Genomic DNA, 10,978 nt, shown 5'->3' on the forward strand with positions numbered 1-10,978 from the left:
AGCCCTATAGAGAGTACTCCTAGGATGCATTTGGTAGGTTGGGCAGGATGAAAATGGGATGTTTGGTTGCCTGCAAGCAGGCCTGGCTCTCATCGCTAGGGCACTTAAAGCGCCCCAGAGCCTGGCTCGCTGGAAACGCTCGAATCGGCCGTTTCCAGTGAGCCAGACTGAGTTGAGTGGAAAAAGAAGACACGGTGTAGGGCATGGTGCATGGGGGATCTGGTCGGAGATGGGGGAGGGGAAAATCGGCCAAGACGGGATGGCGCGAAATATACCCTCACCACCTCATTTACTAAATCATTCACATATACATGGTTTGAATACTTGGCTCGCTCTCGCTTTTTGCGCCATTGGCGCAACGGGTCATCTAGTATCACAAATACAAAGCAAGCACAAGAAACGCTGTGATGCCACTGCAATTATTCTTTGAAGTCAACCCCTTTGGATTCGACTAATTAAAAAAGGTAGAAGATAATTGCCCACTTAATTTGTAGAAAATCGGGCAGACATTTCGCCAATGGCACTTTCATTGGCTCCTGTTACCTCGGCATCCAGATGACAAAAGCAATCCAATATTTGGCTAAAAAATAACCACATACTCCCTCCATTCCGTTATGTAAGGTGTATTATTTTCAGCACGGTGACCAAGGCACGTAATTATAGACATGTTAGGACTAAATTATCCTTTGCAAATTTGTTGATTAGTGGTAAGTAAATCAATTAGTCCAGTAAAGTAAGACATGCATGCAATCGACAGAGAGATACTTTCTTTCTTTTGCTACAAAGAGAGATCTAGACAATCAGGGAAGGGATACTTTCCATTTTTCTGGAGGGCTAACAAGTGAATTATGAGGAATTAGATGAAATATGCCTTATATTATGGAACTTTATCAAAAAACAAATACACCTTATATAAAGGAACGGAGAGAGTATATAACATGTTGGAAGACCTAGAATACCCAGCAACCATAATTCATCATGTCCCTACTCTTAGCTAGCCTAAGTTGAGAAACTAGCTGAGATCAACCATCACACACATAAAGCGGACCTGTGCGTGCACACCCACTATCTAAAACATGATCTCGGAACTCATTTGCCCACTGCTTACTGACAATGAGTGCGGGTCTTTTCCGGATAACATCGGTGTCTCCAAAATACTTTGTCTCAACACATTAACATAGCAGGGACCAAAGATGGCAGGTCCCCAAAACAAAACAAGGCCTTGATTAATAGAGATCAGCGACGTTCGATGCTGATTTTCGCATTGCCGGCAATCAGTTTCAACGCCTGCAGCAAAGCATCGCCCCTGGAATCTTTCTTCTGGCAGTGGATAATGATCGTCTCGATGAAAGGGTGGCTGCTTCCTGAGCCCGACGGCAGTGCTCCCCTTGCTAGCGGCAAAGCAGATTCGGATTTCTTACAGCTCCTACATTCCTCCTGCAAAGTGTCAATCAACATTAAGGTAGTATAAATCAGTAAGGTCCTAAGAGGTTCTAGTGTTCTAGCAGGTTCTGAGTGGGTACCATTTCAAGCTTTATACTTAGCTCCTTCAGCTTGGGGGAGCGATGTAGAATGCGACGCAGCGGGTACAAGTCAGCAGCCATGCACCAATCACCCAGCACCAGACTTGTCAGGTTGCTAAACACCAGGCATGTCAGCAAATCTCTCTCAAATGTGAGCTTCGTATTCATCGGAGACGACATCAAAATGATCAAAGAGAGTGAGTTGAATAGCTTGATTATTCGATATTTCTATGCTAGCTTGACAGTGGGTTGAATAGTTTGAAAAAGTGAAGATCCTCTGGATTTAAATCCGAGAAGCAACTACATAACAAATCTAACTAAGGAAGCAAATACATTCATCTAAACTTCATGTATATGAAAATCAAAGGATGTAGTTCGTACCTCAGGTAAGGGCGCATGCAACTCCAAGGTTGTGGCATTTGAGAGTCCATCAAGTAGACGATAATCCAGTATTGAGCCGCCTGAAGTATGATAGTAGTCATACCTCAGTCTAATCGAAGCTGTTACTAGAGAAGACAGATCCCTAGTTACTACAGCGCCCGAATGACATGATTGTTCATCGATAGAGAGATGAGTAAGGTTGCTAGCACAAATTACGAGACCCTTGATGATAAGGCAGCGAATGAGATGAAGAACCTTGAGTGACCACGATGAGATCTCCTTCAGGTCCCACAAATCGCTCTGCTCTATCTCTAAATGTTCAAGAACTGGGCACTCGCAGTTCAGCAGCCTAACGAACCCCCCTCTCAAGACGAGAGATCGGAGCCTGATTGTTTTGAGGTGCTGAGCAGGAAACATGGCTGTGCTATCCAAAAGGGCATATCCAGAAACATGAAGGTGACGAGCTTTTTGCATGATGGCATGACGAACCCACTCACAACACGTGAAAGTATCAACATTGTTGGCAAGGATCCGGGCTTCATCCAAGGAAGTAGCACCGTCCCGCAAGAGTAGCAGGTGGTCCCCGAACTTCTTCAGCTTGCCGTAATCCTTAAAGTCATGGTGGTCGATGCGGATGTATGGCGTAGAGGCCCAGAGATTGCGCCACCTCGTCGAGAGCAGACTTGTGCGCACGACCTCCGGCATGGGCAGGAAGGACATCATGTGGTGGAGCAGCTCGTCGGGAAGGCTGCTGACCCTATCAACACCATTGGTGGTGCGTCGTGTGCTCTTGGAACTGCAGGGGGTCGAAGCTAGTTCGGACATTCCGTCGAACAGGCTGCCTGCATGAATCGAGGAAGGCAGTGCATAAATAACTCGAAACAACAGATATAGACAATACTAGTAACAATCTAGTGGCCGAATTACGAAGCCTCTTGATAGGCAGACCCAATGGAATCAGTTTGTCCCTTGTTAGTTAGTTAGATCTGCTGCCCTTGTAACTAGCTAGCTAGGGTTTTACCCTCCGATTTCCATTACTACGAACGACCGAGAAGAAACTAAAGGAACACGCACTGACCTGACCTGCAAGCAGTGGTTGCTGGCACGGCGGCGGCGGCGTCCGATCGACGCGTCGGCGAGAAGGCGGCGGCGCCTGTCTCTCTCGCCCTCACACTCACCAGGCCTTGTAAAGCAAAGTCCACTTCTTTGAGCAGCAGCTATAACTAACAAATGGCCAGGCCCATTGAAGGAAAACGAGCCGAATGTGATGAAAATGCATGCCATGCATTGAATGGTTAGGAGGACAGTCACATCCACAACCCACCAGAGTTTAAGTTCTAGACTTAACATTGGTGCTCGCATTTTTCTGGATGTTCTTTCTGTGGGAAGAGATGTTCCCGTCGACTGCGAGGCACCTACGGTGATTTCGTAAAATCTCAAGATGTTATGCCGGCTTAGTCTCTCGGAGGTGCTCATACGGTAGGGTATGCGTGGGTTCATAGGAAGTGTATGCTTATGTATGTGAGCGACTTCAATTATATTGTGTTAAAAAAATTCATGCCATGTGGGACACCATTACTTTTCCTGTCTATGGCCCGAGCTTGATTACATTGGACAGTGAAAAAAGATGTGTCTAGGGCTCATTCACATGTGAAATATTTAAGTAGTATTATTTTTGTCTAAAAAAATTGTCTTAGATTTGTCTAGATATGGATGTATTTAGTCACGTATCGTATCTAGACATGGATATTTTTAGTCATGTTTTAGTGTAAGATACATTTGTATTTGTATCGGACAAATTTAAGACAAGAATTTTGGGACGGAGTGAGTATTTGTTTATGGCCCTATGTTTGTCTTTCTGTCTGTTTTTTTACTGTTGAGCGAGATTATTTTTTGGCCCGTTATGTTAGTTCAAACATTAAAAAAATCACAATATGTGAGCGCGGCAGGGATCGACACGATTAGACTTACTCCCTCCGTCCGGGTTTGTTAGGCCTAAAAACAACTTCTCTTAGACTAAGATACATAGTAATTTGCTCACATTGATTTTTCATTCTACTCCCAATGCACTCTCTCACATGCATGCAACCAATGAAAAAGCACGCATGAAGTGTATTAACTTCCCAGCCATGGCACCAACAACAATGACTTTCAATGTATCCAATGAAATATTTGCATGCATGCACATTTCCAAAACGAGACCTTATAAAAAGGGACATGCTTGTGATGCTAAGAGGCCTAATAAATCCGAACAGGAGGGAGTAGCTACTATGTAGCTTCCTAATGAAGTCATTAGCAGGCACAAAGAGACTTCTTTGGAACTTCAAAACACGACTATTTTTAAAAGTGAGTATTTTCTGAAATGCGATCCTTTTAAAAAAAATCCAATATTTTTTAAGAACATTTTTTGAAAACACAAAGTTTTTTTGAATCTTTGAATCATTTTTGAAAATATGAACATTTTTTAACATGTACATGTTTTGTAAACATCAACAATTTTTTGAAACTCCGAACAAAATTTGAAAATGCAAAATTTAAGTATGACATCATCCTACATCAGCAGATAAACAACTTTGGAATAGTTTGGATTACTTATCACATGTGTCACGTGGTCACATGAGTAGATAAACAAAGCCCCACTTTTGCATCGTTTGCTTGTTTTATCTCATTTTCTCGTTGTTTGTTTGTCACCCACGGCACCCAGCCTAGAATGGCTCGAGCTTCTCCGACTGACCGGGCCCATTGATGTCAAACTGACAACTAGCGGTCGCGCGCAACAAAGAATGTGCCGCGGGTACTACGATTCAAACTGCATACCTCCTGTTGGAGCACACATCTTGCTAGCCACTGCAACTGACGAGTTCTCGTGACTGATGAGTAGCGCGAGATCTAAAGAACTAATGGCAGCGGCGTAACTGAACATTACATGAAAAATTGTGAATAATTTTTCAAATTTTGTACACTTGTTCGAAATTAGGAATTTTTTTGTCAAATGCAAGTAATTTCTAAAATTGCTAAAACTTTTAAAAAAATATGAAATTTTAAAATTCTCGAACATTTTTTGAATTTTTAAACAAAACCTGAAGATTATAACATATATACTATGATATTCTGGATGAAACTGGAAACATTAATATATTTTGTATCAGTGAACATAATCTTTTTTTAAGTGAACATTTTTTAAAATTTCTGAACTTTTTTTAAAACAACATTTTTGAATTGGTGAACAAACTAGCCTTATCTCTACTCCTAATGGAGCAGTTGGTAGTCTTCGCCGGTCAATTTTCGTCCCACCTCCCCTGATTTTTTTTGGTAGTCTTCGTCGCTGCCGCCCCCGCCACCTCCAGCCGCGGCCGCCGCGCCCAGCTCCAGCCGCGGCCGTTGCGCCCACCTCCAGCTCGACTCCACGATCCCCTTCCTATCGATCGCCCACGCCCCCACCGCTTCGCATCTGATCGCCACCAGCGCCCGCCGGCCGCCATGCAGTCCTCCGCGCCGGACCTTTGCGTTGCGTTCCTCCGCGCGAGGCCGCCGCCGCTGCAGCAGCTCTCTCGGATCCAACACGAAGCTTGCGACGAAGGGCTTGGAGTTGGCCGTGAGTGCTCGAGGTGAAGTGGCGGCATGCGTTTCTGTAGGGGGGGAGGGGCGCACATTAGGGAAGTCAGCGGCCGGATCCGAGCGCGGATGAGGCGAGGTTGCCACTTGGGGCCCATGTCGGTCAGATCCAGGCAACACATGGGAGTCGGCGTGGCGGCAGCGTAGTGCCGAGGCAGGAAGGAGGCACGGGACGACACATCGGCGGGTCGTGGTGCACTGCACGAGATGAGTGACATGATGTAAACAACGCTGTAGGCATTGATGCCACACATGCGTCATTTTCTACTGCCGATACTGATTCTTGAGGGCTACTGGCACTGCCGCCGGGTATGAGCAGGAACTGCCTCCATTGAGAACTCTGGGTACTGCCGCTGCCGACGACCATCGAGCACCGAGTTGGAACTGCCACCATCAAGGATGACAGGCCGCCATTGAGGTTGATTGTTTTGGCCGCGCCTTCCCACTACCAGTCTGCACCATCACTGTTGTATTCTGAGCAGCCGGAGAACCCCTACGGTTGCAAGATTCCTGTAACTTGTATTTGAGATGCATGTCCTAATCGTCTTGGTTGTGGTCAGGTGTGGTATGTAGGAATCCGTCAGAAGAATGTGACACATAATAATAGTTTCATCATCTCATCTTCATGCTACTTCCAGTTAAGTAAGCTTACTTCTCCTTTTGATCTGTAGTTCATTTCTATTATCGGAAGCGATCTTAACTAAAATAAAATTCATGTGGTTTCTTAGCATTTTCTATCTCAAACTTTGCATCATTATGTCAGGTGCTAGAAAAATAAATGCCCGAGACATGTTTTAAGGAATTCAAAGACGAGTTCCCTTTGAAGAGCAAGCAATCATAGTACGGAGCAAGATGATTCGAAATAGAGGTTCCCATAATTAGAGGCAATTGAATCATATATGATGATTAGCCTAATGTGCTGCTATAACATTTAAAACATTTTTTTTGACCTGGGAGCAATCAGCAAACTCTGACCTCTTTGTAATGTTTGATTACCATTTATGTAGGGCTCTGTACTGCAGGACAACATATTCACTATCAATATATGGTCTATTTCCAATATAAGGTGTATGTCAAGTTATACACTGACTACAGAAAGTGAGTGTGAGTGGTAATATCACTCTATCATGGTAGACTGGAAATTAAAGATTGTAACTTGATAGCATCTGGATAAATGTTAATAAAATTGTAGCAAAATAAAAAGGTTAAGTCTGCTGGTTCGAATAAGCAGTCACCTGGTTCAAACAGGTGATGCTCGACGGCGAACATCTGCTCGAGGACACCCTGCTCGACGATGCTCCTCTTCGCTAGCATCTCCATTGCATGGTGAGCTTCCCCTGTCTCCTCCCTTTAAATTTGGAGTACTGCTTGGGTACAGATTAGGAGTAGGGTTCAGTTTATTTGTATGAGTATGGGTACAGATTATGAGTACGAGATGTAGTCGTAGGCACAGTTTTAGTAAAATTTCAGTAACTTCAATTATCCTGCTTGAAGTACTTTGAAAATATACTCAAAAAATGTACTGTTTGTACTGCTGATCTTGCAGATAGGGGGAGAGTTCTTGTACTCAGAGCAGCTGTTGATCTGCAGCAACTCTAGAAGTAGGATTTAGGATAATCATAGTTCCAGTTTGCCAAGCAGGGAGTATAATTTAACTGGAAATCAACCAACTATTGCTTTGAACTGGAGTATAATTACCGAAGCGGGTCGAAGTGGGACGATGTGGTTCGGTGGTCAACGGCGGCTGCGCGGGATGCAGTATGGTATGGCTTGAGCATCTCGAGGAGGGGCTCTCTCCGCAAGGCATCCTCTACGCCAGTACGTTCTCTGATCCGAACCTTCTTCTCTTCGCTCATGCACGCACCAACGCAGCTGACCTGTCGTTGACCAGCGGCGGAGGTGTTCGGGTAGTCTGTCCCGGGGCTGCGCGTGGAGCACGTCGACGTCTCCGTCTTGCCATTGCTCAGCACCGCCCTGCCGGCTGGGGTTCTTATTTGCCACCGAGGCCTTCCGCAACTGGGACCATGGTGCCTGATAGCTTCCTCTCCGGCTGGATCGGCAGTCTATCCACCCAGTAAATTTTTTCTCTTCTCTTAAATTTCTATGTTTCTTTGTCTGATTCTCAATAAAGAGCTCAAACTCGAGATGAGTTTTTGGTTATGACCTGGCCTATTTTGTTGATCTGCCGCTGGTGGAGGGCAACTCCTCCTTGTCCCCCTCCACCTCGAGAACGAAGGCATCCCAGTCATCCTCTTTGCCGGATCTGTCACCTCTGGCATCGTCGATGTCGACATTGGGACAGAGAGGGGGAGGGGAATGGACGTGGAGTGGAGGTGAATCGATGGAGTGCGGATTGAAAGTGAAGTGGACTTAGGGTTTGCTTCGGGTGGGGATTTTAGTGGGGACAAAGTGGGGTCGACGCGGGCTAGCATGGGCCAGGCTAATGTGGCGGACGCGGCCTTTCTATATCTGCCCCAGATTTTGGTTAGATATGATGGGTGCGTGACAACCCATGCCTATATGGTTGTTATGAGTCATCAGTCTGCGTCGGTTTTTCTGACCGGTTAGTGACTGGGCCTTTCGACCGGGCGTATAGGGGCGGTTTTTGGTGCTCGGATGTAGATGCTCTCTATTGTGGCGTAGTGAAGGTCGTTGGATCGACGGGTGAAGAAAAAGATAAACATTTGGAGGAAGACCAGCGACAATCGAGCTCGACTAAAACACACATTTCTTTTTAGTTAATTGCAAAGGCACTCCCTTCAAATTTCCATGCATTGTGACCATACGAATATATTTTACTTCTATTATCACTAAATTCAAAATAATATTAATTTAGGAAATTACCGAGATTTGTCTGGCTATTATTTCTATATGCTCTGGTGGAATGGTAAAGAATTACTTCATCCGGTTTGTATGATGGGTATTCTCTGTTAGACATTTTAATCCCTTTGATGTGAAGTATTTTTGCTAACTGCATATATTGCTTGTGCATAATGGGTACGAGTTCAGGTCCTTCAGGAAGATGTTTTTATTATACTTGCTCGAATTTCATGCCAGTGAAGATAAAAACAAAATTTCTGATATTGTGCGAGATTTCTTAAGTGCATAAAATAGTAGATCTTAATTTGTAACAATTTTTTAGAAGGTCAAATTTCCTTTTTGCTATCAATTAACATTGCAAGTGAAGTGGATTTAAATTGTTACTCGATTGGGCCCATGATATCTATTCTCTACACGTGAAATTTAACATGCTTTATATTTACATAGCTCCAGCAAAATATTTCAAAAGCCCATGGCAACGCATGGGCATTCTACTATAATAACAGAGGATGGTGCTTGCAGTTGTTGTGGGTGCTGATGGTTCACTGTCTTGGTTTCTTCGAATGGTGATTCAAGAAGGGACACCATCGTGTGGATGGACCATAGGGCTCTTGACCAAGTCGAGTGAATTAATTCTCACAGTTCACCGGTATTGCAATTTTATGGTGGGAGTGTCTCCCCAGAATACAGATAAATAGTTTTGAATTATTTCGTAAGATCAGTAGACAACATTTGCTGTGTATTTTATAGTTACCGGCGTTGATTGTATCGTATTGATTTACCTTTTAAAACATTTATGGGTAAATGAAAATCTACAAAAATCTTGGTTTAGTTATATAGGTGAGTTTCAACTCACAACCTCTCTAAGCCTGTAATAAGCTATGAGCTGAATTTCTAACAAGTTTACTTTCTAACAGCTAAATTAACTACAGCCCAAAGGCAGCAGCCTGTTACTATTTTATATCATTTGTTGTTGATTTGTTTTTTTCAGAATTGCATTGGCAAATCATGAAAGGTGTAATGTTCACGGATTTTTGTTAGATGATCTGTTGGTCCGGTTTAATTTTAGCGGGCATGAGGCATCTGGGTACTGTTTACGAATTGATAGCGCACCTTGCTTAAATCCTACTAACAATTTTCTCAAGAATTCATACTAACACGTGTCTTTGCTTTTTGTTTGATGCATTTAACATGTTCAGGAAACATGTTTCAAGGGCCTTGTTTGTCGATCTGGAGCCCACTGTTAGTAGATTATGGCAGTAAATCATAGTCAGTTTCCTTGTCTACACTTCATCATAGCCTCATATGTACTATTATATGACTGTTGCATTTCAAATTTTTTTGCAGATAGGTCATGTTGTTGGACGAGGGCGGGCTGGCGGAGGGCGTGTCGGCGGACGACGTGGAGGTCGTGTTCGGCTCCATCGGTCGCATCGCCGGCATCGAGTTCGTGCGCACCAGCGGCCCTAGCTTCGCCTACATCGGCTTCCACTGCCCCTCCCACAAGGTCATGACCAAGTTCTCCACCGTAAGCATCCACCAGCCCATCAACAATCTCATTGTAACTATGTTTCTACACTTCGGCAGCACTTGATAGTAGCAGATTAGGGTTTTGTTGATTCTCCACATTAGCCGTGTGTATTCAGTAATTTGAATGTAGAATTTTGTGTTATGCGAGTAGAGCTTTACCAACTTAATAACAGAGGATGGTGCTTGCAGTTGTTGTGGGTGCTGATGGTTCCCCTGTCTTGGTTTCTTGGAATGGCGATTCAAGAAGGGGCATCATCGTGTGGATGGACCATAGGGCTCTTGACCAAGTCGAGTGAATTAATTCTCACAGTTCACCGGTATTGCAATTTTATGGTGGGAGTGTCTCCCTAGAATACAGATAAATAGTTTTGAATTATTTCGTAAGATCGGTAGACAACATTTGCTGTGTATTTTACAGTTACCGGCGTTGATTGTATCGTATTGATTTACCTTTTAAAACATTTATGGGTAAAGGAAAATCTACAAAAATCTTGGTTTATGTTATATAGGTGAGTTTCAACTCACAACCTCTCTAAGCTTGTAATAAGCTATGAGCTGAATTTCTAACAAGTTTGCTTTCATTCTTTTTTTTCTAGGGAAACTGGTGATGAAACCCGCAGCTTATCACACATGAGCACCGGAGGGAGTTAAAATCGTGTGGTATGGAACCATGTGGAAGGGGTGAAGTCTTTTGGGCAGAAAGTTTGGGAGACCTTTATGAAGAGAGCTACGCAAAAACAGGTTGAATGCTTATCCATTTCTCCTTTTTTTCACTAAAGGTGATGTATCATTTGTAGTTCTTAATTTTCTAATACGCCATTCTATGCAACTCAAATAGGACACTTGATTGTGTTTCCTCGTCATCCTCTATGTTCTGGTTTGACACCTACTTCTGCAAAGGCAAGCAGATCAGTTTTGCAGTTCATTTAATGTGACACTATTTAAGCTATTAATGCAAAGTGTTTTCATGAGTGAACAAAGATACAATCGATTACCTAAGTGCTTTCTTTGTAGTTTTTTATGTTAGAAGTAAGAGAATAAATGTGTGTGCTGTTAATTTCCAGTATTTCATTTTGTAATGGCGTTTACCTCCAATGTTCAGGAGTTAG

The 10,978-nt window shown here is 43.6% G+C and overlaps 1 protein-coding gene and 2 long non-coding RNA genes across 4 annotated transcripts; 2 read left to right on the plus strand and 1 right to left on the minus strand.

Moving 5' to 3' along the window:
- Positions 1-957: 957 nt before the first annotated feature.
- On the minus strand, positions 958-3,254 carry LOC119305889 (F-box/FBD/LRR-repeat protein At5g22660-like). Its single transcript, XM_037582288.1, has 5 exons — positions 3,216-3,254; positions 2,983-3,121; positions 1,905-2,746; positions 1,524-1,679; positions 958-1,437 (listed from the first exon to the last, which is right to left on the minus strand). Exons 1-5 carry the CDS (start codon positions 3,252-3,254, stop codon positions 1,237-1,239), a joined length of 1,377 nt encoding a protein of 458 aa, XP_037438185.1. The 3' UTR covers positions 958-1,236.
- Positions 3,255-5,379: 2,125 nt separating this feature from the next.
- On the plus strand, positions 5,380-6,780 carry LOC119304983. Of its 2 annotated transcripts, none has more exons than XR_005148503.1 (4): positions 5,380-6,161; positions 6,283-6,387; positions 6,527-6,617; positions 6,768-6,780. It is a non-coding gene; the product is annotated as an uncharacterized LOC119304983 (long non-coding RNA). The 2 variants fall into 2 exon arrangements; XR_005148504.1 differs by having other exon boundaries at positions 5,380-6,156.
- A 2,544-nt stretch (positions 6,781-9,324) lies between these two features.
- Positions 9,325-9,701, plus strand: LOC119313085. Its single transcript, XR_005151499.1, has 3 exons — positions 9,325-9,426; positions 9,539-9,608; positions 9,687-9,701. It is a non-coding gene; the product is annotated as an uncharacterized LOC119313085 (long non-coding RNA).
- The last annotated feature ends 1,277 nt before the right edge of the window (positions 9,702-10,978 follow it).

This window comes from Triticum dicoccoides, chromosome 5B (genome assembly GCF_002162155.2).
Source record: "Triticum dicoccoides isolate Atlit2015 ecotype Zavitan chromosome 5B, WEW_v2.0, whole genome shotgun sequence".
NCBI classification, from domain to species: domain Eukaryota; kingdom Viridiplantae; phylum Streptophyta; class Magnoliopsida; order Poales; family Poaceae; genus Triticum; species Triticum dicoccoides.

What these genes read in the sequence shown, in the direction of transcription:
- LOC119305889 (XM_037582288.1), bottom strand. Translation starts at nt 3,254, where the DNA reads ATGTTAAGTCTAGAACTTAAACTCTGGTGGGTTGTGGAT. An exon ending in AACTCTGGTGGGTTGTGGAT is followed by an intron (nt 3,122 to 3,215) that starts GTGACTGTCCTC and finishes TGTTAGTTATAG; the next exon opens with CTGCTGCTCAAAGAAGTGGA. An exon ending in TGCATGCGCCCTTACCTGAG is followed by an intron (nt 1,680 to 1,904) that starts GTACGAACTACA and finishes ATGAATACGAAG; the next exon opens with CTCACATTTGAGAGAGATTT.